Raw genomic sequence first — 23026 nt, 5'->3', positions numbered from 1 at the left:
TTAATGTTAGGGTTTTGAGAATTGTGTTTAGGGTTTATTGATGGATTAATTTGAATGTTATATGGTTGATTATTATGGGTAATGGATTGTTAAGTTGAATTTGAGAGACTGTAGATAAAAATGATGATTTTGAGTTATGGTTTTGTTTGAATGGTGAATTTGTATTAGAAATCGAGGGATAACAGTAGATAATCTGTGAAAATTCTGGGTTTGAGGTTGAAGATAATGAAAATTCAATTTGGTCCTCAATTTGCAAAAATTACAGTTTAGTCCCCAAACTTTGGAAAATTACAAATTGGTCCCTAGAGCATACTCCGAGATTCTGAACAGAATAAAATCTGAATTATGGGCAGAATTACTGTATAGTTATGAAATTTTAACTCTTTCAATTTGGTCCTCCAATTTGACAAAAATTACCATTTGACCTTAAAAATTTGGTAAAATTCCAGAATGGTCCTTGGAGCATAATGAGATATTCTGGACAGAATTTAGGATTAATTATGGTTAGAATTTCAGTATATTCATTGATTTATGACAAATTTTAGTTTGGTCCTCCACTTGATAAAAATTACAATTTGACTTTAAAAAAATTTGGAAAAATTCTAGAATGATCCCTATAGCATAATTAGAGGTTCTGGACAGAAATGAGGATTAATTATGGACATAACTCCACTATAGTCATGAATTTATGATATGTTTAGTTTGGTCCTCCAATTAGATGAAAATTACAATTTGGCCCTAAAATTATGATAAATTCCAGATTGATCCCTAGCTATAATATTAGCTTTTTCAGATTGGTTGGATGAATAAATGAGGGTTATTTAGTGAATTATTATCAAGTCTTATTATTTGTTTTATTATGGATTAGATTTTGAAAAAACCGTTAATTTTTGGGTTTTTTAAGAAAATTAACTAGTTAGTTTAAAAACATATAGGGTTACGGAATACACCCTTAGTTAAGTGTATCAAATAGGTTAAGTGTTCTTTCAAGTCATTCTTGAATATGTCTCCTTTGTATTCAGATAATCCTGATATTCTATTGGCGGGATGGCAGTACGATTTTCTTCGGTGTTTGCTTTTGACTTCTGTTTGCTTTCGAGTCAGGTGAGTGGATAATTTTTCATATGCATGAGAAATATTATAAATATTTGATTTGTTAATATGAACTGGATCATGCTTCTTGATAATATATATGTTGATTATTATCCTTGTTATGATAAAGCATGATCAATTATTGAATCTGAATTCTTGATATGAACCTATATATATTTTGAATTGACTTCTGAATCGATAACTCCTCATTTGATTGATGTCATGAGTTAAGCTTTGAGATATGAATATGTTTGTTTGATTATGATTATGAAGCTATGGTATGTCAGTCAGAATACCCATGCTAACAAGGTAGTGTTAGTCTTTGTGCACATTGTATCTGAACCCTAGTTGGTCGGGAGAGTCACCAATTTGTGTGAATGATCATCCCACAGTACGGAGTCTCATGCTCATTGCATTTTGATTTTCTAACGAGCTTTACCATATGATCTTCTTGTTATGGTATATTTGAGAAACCTTCCTATAAAAACCTAGAGCCATAATTGTATATATATTATCATTGTTGTATTACCTCATGTGTATATATTGAATATTATCTACTTACTGAGTTGTTGAACTCACCCTCTCATTATTATTCTTTTCAGGCTTATAGCTTGATATCAGGTTACTTTTGTTGAACTTTCTGAACCTGTTTTTTGATGTAATTTGTACATTTTCCTTTATGTCTAGTTAGTGCTCCAAAACTATGAAATTATATTAACTCTTGTATTAAGACAATTAAATTATATTATGAAGTTAGTTTTGTTATTTGTGCTGCGTTGAACTCTAATTGAGTTGTTTAAAGAATAAGATTGTATGTAAGTTTGGGTTCGTATAGGTATGGAACCTTGAAGGGGAACTTTGCCTATGTGCCGGTCATGAATCCTGGAATCGGGTCGTGACACTTCTCTTGTCTTATTTTTTATATTTTAAAAATCATTTAAGGTCAGAAAATTAAATCATTAGGTTGTATTAAGAATGATTACAACTCCTGGCCGCTAAATGATTAGATGAGATTTTCTCTCATTATATATTATTAATTTTTCTTGCATGATAACTGATTTACGATGATTAAATATTTTTGGAAAATTTTTGACAGTAAATGCAACTCGTGTTAGGAACGGTATGAAAAGACTGTGACCTTGATACAACCTCTGTGATTCAAAATTGAGAAATCATATCTACATTGCCACCCACAGAGGCAAAACAGACCTGCAATGGGACCTGCTTGATAGAACTTGGAATTTGTTAAGCTTACTTTTCATGCAACAGAAGCAGGTCAACATTAAATGCACAGTAGTGATTAGAATAGTAAGAGAAGGTGGAATGCACTTGAGATGGCTAAAGCACTATTTTAAAATTTGATTTGACTTAGAACAGGTCAGGTTTCAACAAAAATAAAAAGAAAATTGACCCGGCATGATCGCATCAAACTAGGCATTTCTGATCTTACCGGGTTACAAGGAGCTAGAGCCTCGTATAAATCTAAGGCTATATATAGAACTTTCTATCAAAATCTGAATAGCGTCTTTGAAAAGTATAGCGTGTTGATACGCAGAAATATTGAATCATTTTACTTTTAAGTGTACGGAATCCAAGCTACAGGAAAAAATATTGGAATGATTTTGGAAACTTGTCCAAGTAGGACGTAAGACTGGTTTTTTGTTCATCTTTCACTTTGAACCATACAGTGGTATTTAATTCAACGGAGAGCACCTTATATTCTGCCATCTTCAAGTTCAAATTAATGGAGGATCACCAAACCAGCCTAGCATGAGTTCATACGTCAAGAAAGTGACCTCCCCTTACAACTGCAAGAAAAAATAAATTCCTTGTAAAACTAAATTCTGCAGAATCTAAAGACATCATTTATTTGAAGCTAAAAGTAATATAAAATTATTTTTGAAGTCTAATTTAATAGTTTTAAATTTTTAATAAATTAGGCATGCTACTTTCCTGTCTTTCTATGCTTCACATGGTCTGCAGTAACTAATTGTTGGACATATTCATTATTAAGTTTCTTTAAAGTGAATTAACCTCCTAAAATGAACTTAATAGATAGAATTAGAGCCCAGTAATTGCTTCTTCACAACAATATGTATCCAACCTGCTGCGACAGATCTTATAACCAGCCTCAAGCACACCACAACGTTGCCTTTGCTCTTTTTTTGTAAGTCTGATGAATAATTAAGGAAGGTACTTATGGCATGTATGAAGAATATGATCTTGTAGAATGCAAGAGAATGACGACACACCAGATTTATATGATCTTGCAAGGAGAAGTGTAAAGCAAAACTATAACAGCTATAACTATCAAACCACTGTTCTTGAAAAGTAGGACATGCATCGAATACAGCGTTACTTATGTACAGAGCTGCCTTTTTTAGTAGCAGGCAAAACAGAAACGACAAGCACTAATAATCTTAAAGTGAAGAACTTATGGTGGACAAGACACTGGTGAAGAAGCCAATAATCAAGAAAAGGTTACTAGTGAAAGATAATAGGGCTGGCAACGCTACACAAGCTGGGTTTAGTAACTGAGGTATATGATCTTGGAAATTTTTTTCTCGGCATTCTTAATAACTGAGGTATACAAGCTTACCTTTATATTCATTTTAAATCTTTTATTTAACTTTTTACTCGTGAACATGGAAAAGAAAAAATAATAATTGAAAACATGCATTTTAAGTCTTATTGTGCAAGGTCTAACACATGATGCCTGAAATTATAGGAACTACAGATTATTCAATACAAGGTAGATAGGTATAAAAAGGATTTAAATTGTGCTGATAAATGATGAAGGATCAGGAGGAACAGAGACTTGAACACCTCCTTCTAACATCTGCACAACTTTCTTCATTCCAGGTCTTAAAGATGGTTCCTCCTGAATGCACCAAATTGCAACCATCACAAACCTCTCTACCCTTTTCATGTCTTCCATTGCCTCTTCATCTTCTTCTACTAAAAGGTTCAACTTTCCTTCTTTCAGGCAATCACATGCCCAGTCTGCAAGAACTATCTGATGTTCTTGAATTGCATTAATCTCAAAGTTCTTTCTGCAGCAAACTAGCTCCAGCAAGAGAATGCCAAAGCTGTAGGTATCTACTTTGGTTGTGACAGGCAGGTTCTTGAACCATTCAGGAGCTACATACCCTTTCGTCCCCCTGATTGCTGTCGTTGTTTTGGTTTGGTCCGTCTTCAACAGCTTGGCTAGTCCGAAATCTGAAATCCTGGCGTTAAGAGATTCGTCGAGGAGGATATTTTGAGGCTTGATATCACAATGGATTATCTGGGAGCTGCATTCTTCATGGAGGTAAAGGAGCCCTCTGGCTACACCGAAAGCAATTTGCATTCTTCGGTGCCAACTAGGCCTTGAATATCCAAATATGTAGTTTGACAAGGAGCCACTGCTCATGTACTCGTAGACCAGAAGGCGATTTTGCCCTTCGTTACAGAATCCAACAAGTTGAACCAGATTCTTGTGATTTGTTCTGCCAATAACTTTCACTTCTGTATTGAATTCTGTGTCGCCCTCCCCTGCCATCTTTTCTAATTTCTTTACTGCGATGAGCGGTTTGTCTTCGTTGGCTAGTGCCCCCCTGTAAACAATTCCAAAAGCACCCCTACCGAGTTCTTCCTTGAATCCTCCTGTAGCTGTTTCCAGCTCATTGTAAGTAAAATTCTGCAGATTCATTTCTGGCATGACATGGAGTTGCGGTACCATCTTTTGTTTTTGCTGGTTCCAACGAGTAAAGAACACGTAGATTCCTAGCAGAAAGAGAACAATTAGAAAGATGGAGCTACCTAAAAGCACCGATCCTGTTGTGATCAAAGTTGATCGATCACTCTTCTTTGCACTTGAACCAGCAGTCCAGTTGCCTTTCCTTACTTTCATCAGGGCTTTATCACCAATACTTGGATCTGTTACCCCATTCGAGAGAGGGCCTGTCTTCTTCCAACAGGTTCCACTGTTATAAGTGGCAACAGCACAATAGCAGTCACTCAAGCAAGCTTGTCTGCACCAATCCTCGTCCACTGAAGAAAAAATATCATAATCAGTATATGGAAAGTTTGTGTTAAGCATATCCCTGATCATAAAGTTATCTATTTCTTGCGATGGATGGTCACAATCCTGTGAAATAAAGTTTTTCTTGCATCCCTTCCTCTCATCATTTGGATCGAAGAAAGTGTAATCAGGAGGACACTTGCATCTTGGTCTTTGGTCATCTCCTAACATGCAATAGCTGTTGAAGCCGCAAGCTCCACTGCCTACTGGTCCCCTAATTGCCACGCAGATATTTGAGGGTATGAAGTTTGGCAAAGTCGTCCAGGCCATAGGCCACCTTCTGTTACTGGAAGCAGTCTTTGGATAAGCATATTGCCTAAGAACTCCATCATAGTCTATGGTAGCCCTCAAGTACAAATCTTGCATTGATACTGAATTAGAGAACACCGAATTAAGCATAGTGCCATTTTGGGCTGCGAGGTACATATAGCCAGACTGGTTAAAGACCACCCTATAACCGCTTCCAATAGAATCCTGGGTAGACCAATAAGGATAATTTACTGTAGTTGTTGGATAACGTGTTGTGTACAATAAGAGATTCCCGTCAGTTTGTAGAATGAACGTGAATCTTCCATCTGAATAATTCTTTACCAGGTAGGGAGCAATTAGTTGAGCACCTAAATTCAGATTTTGTGTGGGCAACAGTGTGTCTGTTGGTTCATCAAAACTCTGCCACAAATTGGCACCAGCTTGGCTTGCTACCACGAAGTTTCCCGTGTCAAGCATGGCTGCATGGGTGGCTCCACTTCCACCAGAAACTGGACTCCATATTTGTCTGCCTGATTGATCATTTAGAACCAACTCACCATCTCTGGTAAGTTGTACTCTTGATCCCCCCTGAACTAGATCATTTCTATTAGCTGACCAGACTATGGTTCTTTCGGGTATTTTGTTGAACCATATGGCAAGTAGGTAGCCAGCATCACCAACTTGTTGGAATCCAAAAGCAAATTCCCCAGATGGTGAAGTCCAAGGAAGGTTATCAGTTGCAGCAGTGAGAGATGAGCCCAAAGATACGTTGCTGTGAGCCTGACCATTGCTAGAAAATGGCAGCAGCAGAAGAAGAAGGAAGAAAAAACAATATGGTAGTTGAAAATCCATGATGTGAAGATACTGTTTTTTAAGACATTGGATGATTTAGGGCACAAGCCCTCTTCTCTATTTATGCTGGGTATTGGCGTTGGAATAAAATATGAGTCTCCAACTATCCGCGTACGTATGAAATGAATAAATTAATGAAGTAAAAGTAAAGCATTAGAAAATTGTGAGTCTGATCAATAGTCAAGTTAACGTGAAGAAAGGGGTGTTCAAAAAAGAGAAATTATTAGCAATAAGTCTACAAATTTAGGATTGCATGTGCTACAAATTTTCTTCATTGAAAATCTCTAAAACCCTGGTCTTTCTGAGAAAATCCAACTAGAACTTGGAGAAAGAAATGCAAAAATGAAGTGTTTTCATACTTAATATCGTTAAATAACTGGTTCCTAAAAAGTTATATATTGTGGTCCTTTTCACGAAATTCTTATAAATTTTGGAGAAACAAAAGGACTCGAGAAAAATAACTTATTTTATAGTAACATATATTAAAGAATAAATTCAATTTAAAAACTAAAGGAAATTAGCAAACAATTAAAATAATAATTTAACTAATAAAATTTTGGTATTATATCAAATAACTAGTTTAATAAAAAAAATTTAAGATATTAATAATAATTTAAGATATAATTTATATTATTGTATAATAAATATTACTGATGATTAATAAGAAGCTTCCTTTTCTCTTTACCACTCCAATTACATAGTTTTAACTGATTGGATCTAAGATTATGCTACAACTTTTTTTTAATTAAAAATCTCTAAAATCCTAACAAGTTATATAAAAAATTTACCGTTATAACTAGTATTTAATTCATAGTTCGATTCCTCTGTGTTTTTTTTTTTTAAAAAAAAAACAAGGTATAATGGATTCTTCAAGTTCATCACAATCATCAAGTAGCCATGAAGATTCTTCTTTTCTACAACTGTTGCTTGTGCTTTTCTTGTCTCATTTTTTTATATTTTAAAAATCATTTAAGGTCAGAAACTTAAATCATTAGGTTGTATTAAGAATGATTACAACTCCTGGCCGCTAAATGATTAGATGAGATTTACTTTCATAATATATTATAAAATTTTTCAAGTTGTTGTAACCCATTTTTGGGTCCTCACACAAAAATAAAAATAAATAATAATAATAAAATAAATAATAAATAATAAATAATACTAATAATAATAATAATAAATAAATAAATAAATATATAGCTGAAAGAAATTAGAAAAAATAATAGGAGGTGTGAGCGCTCAGAAAATGGTCAGAAAAAATTGGTTAAGAAGGTTAAAAATACAATGATTGAAATTTTGACAGTATATTCTTGAATGATGAGAGCCTTGTTGGAAAAGAAAATTTGAATTTTGAGGAAAAAAGTCCAAATTTAGATGTTTATGGACTTAATTGGATTTTATTGAATGTTTAATTGAATTTATAGAGGGTTTGATTGCAAGAAAAATAGATTTTTAAGTCAATTTGGGCTTTAATTGAAAGAAATTAAAGTTATAGGGTCAAATTATAATTTTTAAGAGTTGATTTGATCAAATCAGGGGCTTAATTGCATAAATATTGAAGTTTAATGGCCAATTTAGGGACTTAATTAAGAAAATCCGAAACTAAAGACCAAATGGAAAAGACGCGTAAATATAGGGGCTGTAATTAACAAAATCAGAGGCCAAATTGAAGAAATTGAAAGTTTATTGATCAATTGAGGGTCCTATTGCATAATCAGGGCCAAGGACTGAATTGAAAAACGCGACCAACTATAGGGGTGGAGATGGAAATTAGAAGGGATGCAATTGAAATGAACATAAGATAATTAAGGACTGATTTGAAAGTTGACGTGTAGGCGCCATATTTAAATGAAACAGCGTGTTTTGTCCAAAACGACGTCGTTTCATGTTGGAAAAAAAAAGGGACAGAACGGTGTCGTTTTGAACGACACTGTTCCTCTTTCTTCTTCCCCTGGACGTGCAGCAGAGGAAGAGAAACCATTTTTTATCTTCTGCTTCTTTCATCATTATTTTCTGCGAGTCGCGTGCCCTACGAAAGACTTGAAGCCCCACGCACCTTGATGATGAGAAATCAGGGGCGCCGCGCCTTGCCAGCCACGCCCACCAACCCAACCCGGTGCTGCCCTACCCCATGCTCAACAATAAAGAGCCCCCACTTCTTTGGCCCTATAAATAGTGACTTAACGCCAACACACGGGGGGGAGAACGAACCGAAGAGGGAGGAAAAAAACGAGAAAAAAAAAACAAACCGAAAAGAAAGGAACGAAATAGAGAGAGAAAGGAAGGATTAAGGCTTGAGACCGGGAGGGAAATTTTATAAAAACAAAACAAAACAAAACAAAACCAAGAGGACAAAAGGGATGATCATTGGTAAACGAAACAGAGCAAGAAAAAAACAAAAAACTAGAGGAGAGGGGAAGAGGAAGACTCTCTCTCTCCGCTACCGCTTGAAACAGCAGCGCCGCTGCTTGGAGTTGCCGTCCGTGAGCCACGACACCGCCACCGGCCTCCACCACAGCACCGCCAGCAAAGCCGACAGACCAGCAACGCACCGCCTCCTCCGCGCCAGGTAACTCTTCTTCCCCCTCACTGTTTGCGTTTTAGTTGGTTTTCCTCCTACATGCAGTGTTCTGCATGCAGGAGGGGGGGGAAATAATTTCCCCCCCCCCCGGGTCAGTTATGTTGCTGGGTCAGGCTGATTTTGGCCCAGCATTGTTGGTTTTTTCCTTATCTGGACCAGACGGGTTCTGGCCCAGAAATATGTTTGTGGGCTAGATTGTTCTGGCCCAGCCCTGTTGTATGGGCCGAGTCTGGCCCATACGAAAATAGGAAGTCTTGTTGGGCCGAGATCAGCCCAACCCCTTTTGGGTCGAGACCGGCCCAACCCTTTTGGGGCTGAGTCCGGCCCAGTAAGTTGGGTCGGCCCAGCCCAGCCCACCTAATATTATGTATTATTTATTATAATGTTTTTATATTATCTATATATATAGATATATATCAAAAAAAAAATTAATTTTGAAATATCCTTGAAAAAATATTGTTGATTTTCCTGCATATTTTTATCAAAATTGCTTAATATTGGTTTGTATTTTTATACCGTAAAGATAAAAATCCAGTATTAAAATATCCGGTTTTTCATCAAAACATCAAAAAAAAATTATAAATAAGAAATGTTTTGCTTTCAAAAATTCTAAAAAATCCTTAAAAAAATATTGTTGATTTTTCCTGCATATTTTTATCAAAATGACTTAATATTGGTTTGTATTTTTATACCATAAAGATACAAATCCAATATTAAAATACCCGCTTTTCGTCAAGACATCAAGAAAAAAAAAATTATATATATATATATATGTATGTTTTTTGTTTTAATGCATACAACCTAGTCTCTCCAAAATAAAGAAAAATCATCGCATCATATTTTCATACAACAAAAGAAATTTTGAAAAATATATGTATTAGCATGCATTTTAGTTTTAATAACAAGTTTGTTAGAATCACGAGAACTAGGCCAATATTTCAAAAATTCTAAAAAATCTTTTAGTTTTCTTTTAGTATTTGGGATTATGAATTTATACGTAAAACGTATTTCTAATATTAAAAATAAAGTTTTTGTATAGATGTTAGAACGGTTAGGATTTTACCCGATAAGATAAAGACCTCCTTACCGAGGAGGATTTTTCTTGAACCATGGACAAACTAACAACTAGAAATATGATAATACCTTAGTTTTTTATAAGACAATCAAACAATGTAGCTTACCTTAGATAAGGCATATTTAGGGTGCTAATACCTTCCCTTTACGCAATCAGTCCCCACACCCGATCTCTGAGACCAGTTAGTGTTCCTAGTGACCAAAATACTTGGTGGCGACTCCCATTCTATTTTCTACCGATAAACGATAAGAATTTCTTATCTCCCTATATTTGCCAAATAAATTTATATTTTAGATTTAAAGTGGGACATATCTTTCCACCGCAATACCACACACGGCAACGACTTTTCAAATCCCAACAGCTGCATTCCAGAAGTCTTTGCCCTTACAAGGAGGCAACGGTACATATGGGGGACCAAGTCCATGTTATTGAAAAAATTATTGAAATGGTAAATTTCGATGAAGATAAGGTAGAATATTGAACAAGAACCACATAATCATTGGTGTTTGAAACGGTGGAAGTCATTTATTCAACAGAGACTTGGGACCAGGGCAATAAATGAATGGATCCAAAGACTTAAAAATTGCAAAATGGGCCCTTTATCAAGTCTTCACAACCAAACAAAGACTTGCATGTGATGCATGACATCTGTCCGCTTTCAAGCCATCCTGAATCACTCTCTTTGACTAGAAACATTAGTAATAAAAAACATATTTAGTAAATAATAATTTGATGTAATAGAAATTTAATAATTATAATAATTTAATAATGTTTTTATAAATTATTTTTAGTTTATGAATTTTATCTTTACTTTTAATTTATTAATTAAATATCAATAAATATTAAATATAAAAAATTATTAATAATAAATATATTATACTTAAATAAAATTAATGTTGTATATAATCAACTGTTGATCAGCTATAAGTATATTAACACTAACAAATCAGCGATAGGTCTTTAATGATTATTTACAAAACTTATTAAATATTAACATATAACCACTAACCAATGAGGAATTGATTTAGTAAAAGCTTTAAAAAATCAATGGAAATCAAGTACTGAATCTTCTTTTTGTACACCAAAGTAATAACATGACCTGGCACGGCCAATTCCAAGCAGTGGCAAGGTACACCACTCTTCTCGACGAAAACGATAATGTTTATGATTTTGTATCTTAAAAAAAAATGGAGAGAAAAAAGGCAAATATATCATCACAAGAGAGCCAGTGGATTTTTTCACTATATTAGTATGTATCTCTACTTCAAATCTAATACAAAACTTCAAAAGAAAAATGTCTTCTTCTGAATGTTCATCGCATGGAATATATATATTGCTATATTATGTTTATAGATTTGATAGACATGATCAATCCTTAGAAAAAGGCTTGTATGTTTGAAAATTTTAAACTTAATTAGAAGATGTTATTTCAAAAAAAAATTTAGTTAATTTCATATGTTAATTAGTTTTTCTACTTAGTTTTTTTTTTTTTTTGTTAGGTTTATTTTTATCTCTTTATAAGTAGTTGATGTGTTATTTTTTTATTAGATTATTGAATAAAACATTGCCACCCACGGAGACAAAATAGACCTGCAATGGGACTTGGAATTTGTTAAGCTTACTTTTCATGCAACAGAAGTATAGCGTCTATGAGAAGAAATATTCAATCATTTTACTTTTAAGTGTACAAGCTAGTTGATGTGTTATTCAGATTTTGTGAGGGCAACAGTGTGTCTATTGGTTCATCAAAACTCTGCCACAAATTGGCACCAGCTTGGCTTGCTACCACGAAGTTTCCTGTGTCAAGCATGGCTGCATCGGCGGTTCCACTTCCACCCGATTGTGGACGGATCCATATTTGTCTGCCTGATTGATCATTTAGAACCAACTCACCATCTTCCGTAAGTTGTACTCTTGATTCCCCCTCGTGGCTACCTACTTGCCATATCCTCAAGTTTAGACTCCCAGTCTCCTGTTGTCCTCGACGAAAGCCCACTCGCCGAGAAATCCCTCGTTGCCAGAGACTCCGGTGACTGCTGTGGTTCATCAAATTTGAATTGCTCTCCTGAGCAAGCACACAACATCATGGATTTTCAACTACCATATTGTTTTTTCTTCCTTCTTCTTCTGCTGCCGTCATTTTCTAGCAATGGTCAGGCTCACAGCAACATATCTTTGGGCTTATCTCTCACTGCTGCAACTGATAACCTTCCTTGGACTTCACCATCTGGGGAATTTGCTTTTGGATTCCAACAAGTTGGTGATGCTGGCTACCAACTCGCCATATGGTTCAACAAAATACCTGAGAACCATAGTCTGGTCAGCTAATAGAAATGATCTAGTTCAGGGGGGATCAAGAGTACAACTTATGGAAGATGGTGAGTTGGTTCTAAATGATCAATCAGGCAGACAAATATGGATCCGTCCAGAATCGGGTGGAAGTGGAGCCGCCTATGCAGCCATGCTTGACACCGGAAACTTCGTGGTAGCAAGCCAAGCTGGTGCCAATTTGTGGCAGAGTTTTGATGAACCAATAGACACACTGTTGCCCACACAAAATCTGAATTCAGGTGCTCAACTAATTGCTCCCTACCTGGAAAAGAATTATTCACATGGAAGATTCACGTTCATTCTACAAACTGACAGGAATCTCTTAATGTACACAACACGTTATCCAACAACTACAGTAAATTATGCTTATTGGTCTACCCAGGATTCTATTGGAAGCGGTTATAGGGTGGTCTTTAACCTGCAGTCTGGCTATATGTACCTCGTAGCCCAAAATGGCACTATGCTTAATTCGGTTTTCTCTAATTCAGTATCAATGCAAGATTTCTACTTGAGGGCTACCATAGACTATGATGGAGTTCTTAGGCAATATGCTTATCCAAAGACTGCTTCCAGTAGCAGAAGGTGGGCTATGGCCTGGACGACAAACTTCATACCCTCAAATATCTGCGTGGTAATTAAGGGACCAGTAGGCAGTGGAGCTTGCGGCTTCAACAGCTATTGGATGGGCAGACCCAATCCAAATACCAGACGACCCGATCCACGTGCCAGACCCGAATGGAGGATGACGTCATCATGATGTAACCATGGCATCGGCATGAACAGTTGGCGTGTCATGTCAGAGACCAGTCAGCAGACACGTCATCAATGTGGGACCCACCTGTCACGTCATCAGCCGCGAGCCGAGCTAAGTTGAGTCGAGCCGATTTAGAGCCGAGCCGCGAGCAGAGGTATAGGATTATGTGTAGCGGAGTCTACATACAACCGGATATGAGATTGAATTTGGGTCGTTGATCAGTCCAGAATTGTTTTGATCAAATCTTAGTTGTCTGAAATGCGATTTGGACGATTTCAGACTTGTTTCCAACTAATTTAATAGTTTCGAACGCAATGGTATGATCTGATTGTTAAGATTTGGACTGAAAATGGTGGTGGTGAATTATTAAAGAGAGATTGCCCAATCAGGAGGCATCTGAAGGTCATCATGGTGATCAATGGAGATGAAGAAGAAGTAGGTGCACATGTTTGCCCAATTACATGTATTGAACTGTTAAGTGGGGAGAATTTTAATTGCCTTAAGGGAAGGTAAAATTGGGATACTCTAGACACCCGATCATATGGACGATTTGAGGTGGAGAGTGAAAACTGATGAAGACTAATCTTAACGAATCTAAGCATTAGGAGTCTTGCTAGATGTTGAAAAATCATGTATAAAAACAAAACAAAAAATTCCAAATCACTTGTAATGGAAAGCCGCAACAAAGCTAGCAAATGGTTGTATATACAGAAAGGTAGTACGATGGATAGATATGGCCTAAGAAGTTCTGGCTAGGAGATTGGGTTTTAAGCGGGACCGTAGTGACCCCTCCAATCTTTCCTGGAAACTTGCTTAGTTGAAGGATTATCCATACGGAACGATTTCCGTATATGTAACAGTTTGTAATGAAACTGGTGAAGACTGGCACGATGACGACATTAGGGGAACAGTTGGGTTCCGTATGATCAAGGATCTGATGGAGTGGTGATTTCTTGAAAGAAGTTAGATTCGGTGACTGTGATTTCTCGAGGAGAGAATTGATGAAGACCCTGATAATGGAAGAGAAATATAGGAAGGGGATAAAGATTGGCACCTTATTTTGACTTGGATAAGTGTTATGATAGAATAAGCTGCTGTCAAACATAAGCAAAGAATATGGAGAAATATGGAGAACAGAAATTGCACAAGGGCACACGGAGATTGTGCAAGAGTACCTGTAGGATCCAACAAGGTACTGTAATGAGACAACAAGTGCAATGAGAAGAAGAGTTCCCAAATGAAGCCCGGAGCAGAGACTGTGTGAAAAGTTGTACAACAGGAAGTCTCTTATGCTCTTGATGAAAACAACACGCGAGGACCTTTCTAATGCATGCAAGGATGGAAAGATGAGTTGTTGTGAAGGCACCTAATTGAGGTGACCGCCTATGATGAAAGGCGAAGACACCAAAGAGAGTTGGTGTAGGTGGAGCTGTCAAGCAAAAAGGCGTAGAAGCTCCAAACATAGAAATCAAGGTGAAGGATTGGAAGGAGTGTACCACAACTCTCTCTTTCTATGTGATTAGTGGCAGTAATCTCTTCCAAGTCCACATGGTGGTAGAGAATCTTAGAGTCACTGGAGTCATCCTAGTTAAAGGAAGATGCAACCGCCTATGAAAGGCAAAGACACCTTAGAAAGAAGGTGTAAGGACCATGATATGAGTTCAAGTTCAGACCACCGCATAACAACGAGCAGAGACACCTCAAGAGAAGGTGTGAGGGCCATGATATGAGCCCAAGTACAACCCTAGAGCCGATGTGATGGCTAGATATGAGTGGACAGGTGTATGGATAGTCAATGAAGTGGCTATGATGAGTATGAAGACAAACGCATGATTGGCTTTCATGGATGTTGCCCCCATGCTAAAGATCAATAAGCTAGAAGACATTTGTCTTGGACAATAAGTAGATGACTTGTGGAGCATTAAGATGTGACTGCTAGGAATGAGCAGGAGGGCATGCGCAAGTTCCTAGAACAAGTTAACTCTTGTCAAGGTGGTGAGCTCGGTAATGGCATTGTAATACTCAGAATATAAAAACAGATATGGATCAACCTTTAATGCATGGGCTGCCCCCATGGTTAAAGGTGGAGAGTTACCTGGACTCTTAGGACTAAAAGCGAGAGACTCAGAAGAAGTAAGTTGTGGTTCCTAGGGTGGAACAAAGGGCAAATGCAACTCCTGGATGAGTAGACTCTTAGAAGAGTAGTGAGCTTGTGATCATATTGAAATACTCAGATAATAACTGTTGCACTTGAAAATAGGAATTTTTGTTTAAAGGGGTGTTGTAAGCCTTGGTGTGAGGCTTGATAAATCATTCCGGACCAAGCATGGTTGATACGCTCGAAGAAGAATGTTATGTCCCAGAGACAAGCGTTAACACTCTTCAAATGTGATGTGGGAGACCATCTGGTTAAAGTGATCCTTTGCTGTGAGCAAGGGTGTGCTTTGATGACTCTGGCGATTGAAAGGTTTGGCGAGTACCTGTAAACTTGGTGGAAGACGCTCTCAAAATGGAAACTTGGAAAAGTTGCAGGATGCAAGCTTGTGCTGAAGAAATTATCGTTTCAGTTTCCAGCAATACATAACAGGAAATATATTGCACTGAGAGGGGGAATTATTTCATGTGTGGCCTTGCACTCCTCTACATTAGCTTGGTCCATGCCTACAAATTGTTCCTTACCGAACACAGTCTCTATGGAGAGTGGTAAACAAACACAAGCGTGCATGTGAAAAAGCACATGTGAGGGAGAAGTACCTATAGTTGCCGTTGACTCATGCACTGAATCCTTCTTCTGCCTTGCTCGTTTTCTCCTTGGCTTTTCGTCGTGCCTTCACAATCAAAGCTACTGTTCTCCACTGCTGGCTTAGAAGGGGAAAAACTAAAAAGCATGTGTCCGTTCAAACTCACGCATCCGCATACATAGGCACACAAACAGAACCATTTGGAGACTGGACAAATAATGATGCTAAGAAACAATTAGAAGTTATCGTTTCAGTTTCCAGTATTTACTTGGTGCCTTGACTTAAGAAGGGAAACTGTTTCTCCAAATACTTGGAGAAATCAAATTATCCGAAGAAACATTTTGGAGACTGAACAAATAATGTTGCTGTTTTTCACATGCCCCTTGATTCTTTACAGAAATTTCTTTCAATGTATTGACAATTGGATTGAAACTTGGAAATTATACGTCACTTGGAAACAAAGTACAACAATATTTGTATAAACGTGGAAATGGAAGAAAATAATGACCTCAAATTTAACTATTAATGGAGTTAGGAAATTACTGATATATATAGGAGTTAATTATACCACAAATGAACGGGCAATAATTCATAGTTATCATTAATGATCCCATAACTAGAAACACAAACATATTTAATATGGATGGGACCAAAAAACAGTAAAATCGAACAGTCCACCCTCTTAGACACTAGCATATTTAAGATGCAAGATGACCACCGTGCTATGTTTGGTTCAGCTTCATTAAACAAGAATGTATCAAGAATTAGAGAGAGAGAGAGAGAGAGATTCAGCATAGCCTCACAAGGCTGTAAAGGTCCTCTTTAAGAGGAGGTGAGAACTCTAATAGCCTTACTATTTTTTGAAAGGTTAACAAGTGCAGCTCCTTTTCATAAGCCTTGTTCCCATAGAATTTAAAGCACGCATCCCTACACTTCCCATCACACGGGGTGACGTTAGAAAACCAAATAAGAACGTGAGGAATGATAGCTGATGTGGATATTTCATCAAGTTGAATCAGCTGAAAAAATAAAATTAAATAGGACAAAAAAAGAAAATGCAGTAGTAACCAGAAAATGGAACGTAAATATAAATATAACTATCAAAGGAAAGATAATCAATCTTGGGAATAGAGTACATTATAACCAACTACAAATTGGCAATCTACCAGAAAAAAGCTGCTAATATAATCTTACAAAAAGTTCCTGTAAATGAAGTTCACCTTGTGTCTTTCTAAATTTACTGAAAAGCAGATACTTAAAAAAAAATGAAGGAATTACAGATCCATAAGCTTTAAAGAAAAGGAAACCCTGAAAGAAAGACTAAGAACTGTATAGAGATCCAATTGTGATTCCTATCCAACAATAAAACTAAAAGGGGAAAAACTGCAAAAATGCAGAAAGAGAATGAAATTCTCTTCCTTTTAAAGATCTCTATACAAAGACTGTTAAGGCTACTTGTTCTGAGTAGGGTTTGAAAAACTTGGTGGAGCCTTCCTGAGACTTGTCTCCGCGGCTTTCCGAGGGTCTTTATTGGCTCCAGTTGACTTGTTAACATTTGCTGAAAGAGAAGCGAAAGGAACTAGCAATCTCCTTCCTTGATTTCTGTCTAATAATTGGACCTTTCTCTCATGGTGAAGACACAGAAGAGAGGACATGAGAATATGAATAACAATCAAGGAAAATAGAATGAGAAAAGCTCTGTGAATATTTCTCATTATGTAGTGCTGTAGAGACAATGAGATTGCTGGTGTTTTTGGAGCTAAGGAAATGGTGGTGTCTATGATGTCTTCTCAAGGAGGCATTGCATACTGTTACAAATAGTTTGTGCTCAACTCTGGCTAGGTGTAATATATATACAAAAAGAAAACCTAGGCCAGTTTAGTGGTTAAACCCCAATGTCTTAACCAGGTAGAAGATGTTCTCTTTCCCCTTGGAACTACAGATAAACAAGAAGCTAGTGGACAGACCATTCAGAATAACCAGACTATGTTTCAGCTTTCACGGTTAAAAGGGGTAGATCTAGACCATTTCCTAACAGGGTAAGCACTAATTGGACAAAAGATTTCCTAAAATCATATATAAATGAAATATCTGCATATGGGAAAAAATTTTCAGTTGGAGGACTATAAAGATGACAGAGCAGCTCATTGATCCACGTCAGCAGAAGGCAAGACAGGATCAATTATAATGCATGTTAGAATCTTGTAGAAGCATAATTTGACTGGCCACTATCCCAGTAACATTTCCATATGAACTCTATTTTTGGTGATCTGCTTCTTTATTTTTATCAGAAGTTTAATGATAGAACTTTTATTCTTGAATACGTTGGAACTCGGAAGCAGCTGACCATGTGATTCTGAATTGAATATTATACTTCTGACTTCTGTGCAGTCCTTCAAATATTTAACTTAAAACCTCATGTGACTTATCACATGAGACCAAATCAGCCACTCTTCTTCTGTCCTTTTTTATTAAATCACTCAATAGTTTTGTACTTCTGTTAAGAGTAACAGATACAGCTAAACTTAGCTGGGAAAGACTAATTTCGACAGCAAAAAGCAATCATCTTCGCAATGCTCCTCTTTTACCATTCAGAACATAGACTAATGTCAATTGGATTCCATCTTATTCTTCTCCAACCTGATCCTAATGCAGCATTCATATAAACCTTAAGTTGGTGTAGTTAGAGCTGAGCCTTCAGGATTGCTTTTGCATGTCTAATATTGTTAATATTTCTCCCCAACCAAAGCTTGACAGCCTTGCCCAATTTTTTTGATATGTATATGAGTTTTTATTTCATAATTCATCTCATGGACAATGGTTTTTGGAGATTCAAAGGTGGTTTGAATAATAGAGTCTAGATTTTAAAAACTGAGAACATGCTAAAAAGGTATCCGCCTGCCCAAACCTGAGCAGCAATCTTTTAAGCATTATTATAAGGATAATCCTCTAAATTTAGTAAATTCTCTTCCATTTAGCCATGTGATGGTGTATCACTCCTCCGTCACTTCACATTATTCAGCAGATGGTGGAAGTTTTTTTATGTTTATAAATTGCAATATCATCTCCTAGGGTAGAAGAAAAATGATCTGGAGGTTGAAGAACATTACATGGAGAATTTGGGATATCTACTCAAGGAACTTTGAGACAGGTATTTAGAATATAGTTTTTGGTGAAGTCACTTGGTGGTTTCCTAGGCTGGGAATCATGAGTACATGTGAACAGTAAGTCTACAAGCAAGGGAAAATGCATTTATGCAACAGGAACAAAATAGAGACATTACTCATTTCCAACTCCTTGAATGAAAGATATTGCTGCCATGATCATATGCATTCTGATCTCATATAATACTGGAAAATATGGCATCAGAATTACCTGGAACATGCATTGTTTTTGCATAAAATCAATGTACCAACAAGATCTCGCTGATTAAAGATGCTGATCATGGATCTAATTAACAGCATCAAAGTACTTGCTTCTAGATAACTCTCTCAACATCATCACAACAGGACCTAAGGATTCTCAAATGCCTTGTACCTATATTGCCTACAATCACACTGACAATCTCAAACCATAATAAAAAATTTCTATCGATGATCCTATTTCCCTATTCCCCAAATTCCTGAAAATAATTCACCTAGTCTACAGCTTTTAACGCATTTTGAAAAAAAAACAATACAATATCCTCAAGTATTGCATGATCTAAACTACTCTGTCTCTTTTCTGATATAGACATAATACATAACTTCAGATAGCTAAATAAATGGATTCAACTTTCACATACACAAAATTCCATTGATTCATTTCAACGAATCATCAATCATACAGAAAAGGGTTTCCATAATTTATCTTTCAGGAATATAATAGCCACATGTCATTTAGTTTTCTCATTACATAACTATTGAAGCATTATCAGTCCACATGCCTTTCAGGTTTCCCATTATCTAGCAATATTGACTTAATTTCCTTCCAAATAAGATTTTTGAAACCAAACATTCTTGCAAAACAAGATATCAACTGCTCATGAATTACTTCATCAGAAGGAAGCACGGTACCTGTATCTCCCTTCTCAAAGATGCAACCTCTTTATCAGCAATCCCACAAGGCACAATATGCTTAAAATAGTCTAAATCAGGATCAATGTCGAATGCCAATCCATGAGAGAAGTGATTCTGGATGATATGCAAGCTCCAATTGCACCAATCTTTCTATCTCCAACCCAAACCCCAGTCTCAAACTTTTTTCGTGCGCTAGCTTTCACACCATGTAGTGATGCCATCTCAATCATTGTTAAATCAAGTCTCTCCACATAATTCCGAGCACCAAGTCCAACGTCACGAAGAGAAATGACAGGGTATAAGAAGGCTTGATGAGGACCATGATATGTAATGCCACCTCCTCTTTGTGTATAGTGAGGTTCAGTTCCTATCTTTTCAAGTTCATCACAGGGATCAATAAATTATGATCAGTTCATCGTTTTCCAAGAGTGTATGTAGGAGGGTGTTGCAGGGACAGCAGCGTATCCGGAATCTTATGAGCTTTTCTAGTAGAGAATAGCTTTTCCTGAAGCTTAAGTGCTTCCAAGTAGATGACCGTTCCTAATTTCCAAACCTCAAGATTTAATGGAAATCACATTCTCTGAAAACCAAGAAATAATTAATCCTTATTCTTATCTTATTCTCACATGGCATCATTGTGTTATAATCACATGATACCATTGCACACCAAATAATAGAATCAGATCTAAACATTAAAAAACCAAAAATTTCCACGCACATGCAACTTCAGCTAACATTTGTAATTCTGAGTTGACAGATGCACTCTTTCATTAAAATGTGAAGTAGTAAGAATTTTAACTGTCAATGACACGCAAAAACTACAAGAAAGGAAAAGAAAATCAAAGAAGACAGAACCAATCTTTTTCTTGCTAACGAATGAGTGCCTGATTAACTTGCAAAATCTAGGAGAGATCAGAAGGAACAGATATGAATGCCAAAATAATGAATAGCAAAAATAAAAATAAAAAAATATCTTCATAAAAAAAACACTTTCTCCTCTCCGTCTTATGCTGTAACTAAACAAAAATAAAGAGCTTATTTGGGAAAAGATGCACCAATTCCTCAAAGAAGGAAACCCAAAATTAAAACAACCCACTAGAAAAAGGGTTATCATCTCTTTCTAAATTTCTAATAAAAAAAGTGACCTTTAGTCAATATATCTCATTAAAAAAAACTATGAATTGCATGGTCTTCAAGTAGTTCCAACCCTGTGACATTTCCCTTCTCTGCAACCCCCACCAGACATTATTGTGGTTGATTCTTTTTCACTGAAATAGCTAAAGAAACCAAATTTCTTCGTGAGATTTATTTAATTTAGCAAAATTTGAGCTGTTTCATTGAGGCATTTCATCACATAGCGCTTAAAAAGTCTCATAAATTCTGCAAGCAAAATGCTTCCATCATTCATTTCAAGTAAAGAATCACTCCACTCAATAATTTAAACTATTGAGGTTATAATCCTAAATTTACGTTATTAATCATTGAGGAGTTAAAAAAAAAAACAAGAAATAAACAGTAATTGTAAATAAAGCAGATGAACCAGATTCAATAAAAACTCCAATGTAAGAGAAAAACGGCTTCTGCTTGAAGTCAAATGGAAGGAAAAAAAGATTTTTAGAGAGAGAGAAAGCAAAATATACAAAACGCGCCGTTTTAAGTTCATAAAGGAACGGCATAGTGTAGTCTGTACTGACATGTCGTTGAAAAAACAGTTGGTCTTGAAAGAAGTGTTTTTTTAATTATGTCATTGTTTATTATAATATTAGTAATTATTTTATAAATATTTATGTATTAATCTTATATGTATGATTTTTTAAAATAATTTAATTATTAAAATTAAATAAAAATAGAATAAGTTCTTATATTTTTTTAGCGTGAATTTTTATATAATTTTCTTAAATTTATTCTTTTTACATTTTCATATAGATATATAAAAAGATCAATTTGTATTTTTTTTATTTTTAAATTGAAACTTATTTTATGATTATAATATTTTTTTACTTAAAAAAACAAGTTTTCACAAAAATAAAAAAGGAATACATTAATAAAAAAGATTTCAATTAATTATTGTTTTTTTATTTAAATCACTATAAATTATAAGTCTTTGTTTGATTATGCAAGTTTGATGTGGAGATGAAAGTGAGTTTGAAAGTATTTCATTTATTGAAATTTATGATTTTAGATTATTTTTAATTATTATTTTTATTTAAATCACTATAATTTGTAAGTCTTTGTTTGATTATGCAAGTTTGATGTGGAGATAAAAGTGAGTTTGAAAGTATTTCATTTATTGAAATTTATGATTTTAGATTATTTTAATTATTATTGTAAAACTAAATTTGAATTAAAAATAAATTTAATTTTTTTAATATATTAAAATAATATTATTTTTATAAAAAAATTTAAGAATTTAATTATGATTGAAATTTAAGAATTATAAAAGTCAAGTTGACTGAGTTATTTAATTAACTTTGATTTTTGACAAAAAACAGAAAAAAAAATTTCTTTTAGCTATTTTCCCCTTTAATCTAGATTGGTCTGAGATGTTTTGATGTGCTATTTTCAAGGTTGATTTAATAAGCATGATTTCAATTCAAATTCAACTTTAAATTAACTTTAAATTATCTAACTCAAATTTTATACACAAATAAAAAATAAGAGTTAAACTAATATGACCCGATTGACTTAAGGAATTCAAAGATAATCTCAATGATTGATAAAAATATAGTTTGATTTGTAAAAAATTCAAGACGATACTTTAAAAAAATAAATATTAAGATAACAACATTAGATTGATCTGTGTTAATCTTTCGAATACTTGATCTAAGTTATGAAATCATGATAACCACAAATAAAACAAATCAAAATAAATTATAAAACTCAATTCTCAATAAATCTATTGTTGAATGATGAAATTGAAAAAATATCAATCTAAAAAAAAACACAATAAAATGACCTAAATCTATTATGATTAACTCGCAAAACTCGTGATTTAAATCATGATAATAGGATAATTTTATAAAAAAATAAATCAAAATAAATAACAAAGTTTAATTGTAAAACAATCAAATATTGAAGAAGTTGAATGACTAAACTGGAAAAAAAAATCAATTCAAAAAAACAATAATAAATTATAAAATTTAAAATTCAATAAATTAAGTGGAACGTTTTGAATAAAATTTTCAAAACAAGTTGAGATTTCGAGTTAAATAAAATATATTATGATTTAT

The 23026-nt window shown here is 35.0% G+C and overlaps 2 protein-coding genes and 1 pseudogene across 2 annotated transcripts; 1 reads left to right on the top strand and 2 right to left on the bottom strand.

Annotated features, from left to right (window-relative positions):
- Positions 1-3776: 3776 nt before the first annotated feature.
- LOC118032017 (G-type lectin S-receptor-like serine/threonine-protein kinase LECRK3) lies at positions 3777-6348 on the bottom strand. The gene has a single exon (XM_035036575.2). It carries the CDS (start codon positions 6254-6256, stop codon positions 3866-3868), a length of 2391 nt encoding a protein of 796 aa, XP_034892466.1. The 5' UTR covers positions 6257-6348; the 3' UTR covers positions 3777-3865.
- Positions 6349-12061: 5713 nt separating this feature from the next.
- On the top strand, positions 12062-13000 carry LOC118032007 (G-type lectin S-receptor-like serine/threonine-protein kinase LECRK2). The gene has a single exon (XM_035036567.1). It carries the CDS (start codon positions 12062-12064, stop codon positions 12998-13000), a length of 939 nt encoding a protein of 312 aa, XP_034892458.1.
- A 6650-nt stretch (positions 13001-19650) lies between these two features.
- Positions 19651-20373, bottom strand: LOC118032016 (octanoyltransferase LIP2, mitochondrial-like; annotated as a pseudogene).
- Between the last annotated feature and the right edge of the window lie 2653 nt (positions 20374-23026).

The sequence above is a fragment of the Populus alba genome, chromosome 2 (genome assembly GCF_005239225.2).
Source record: "Populus alba chromosome 2, ASM523922v2, whole genome shotgun sequence".
Taxonomy (NCBI): domain Eukaryota; kingdom Viridiplantae; phylum Streptophyta; class Magnoliopsida; order Malpighiales; family Salicaceae; genus Populus; species Populus alba.
Note: the sequence above shows the minus strand (reverse complement) of the source record. Positions and strands in the feature narration are given on the sequence as shown.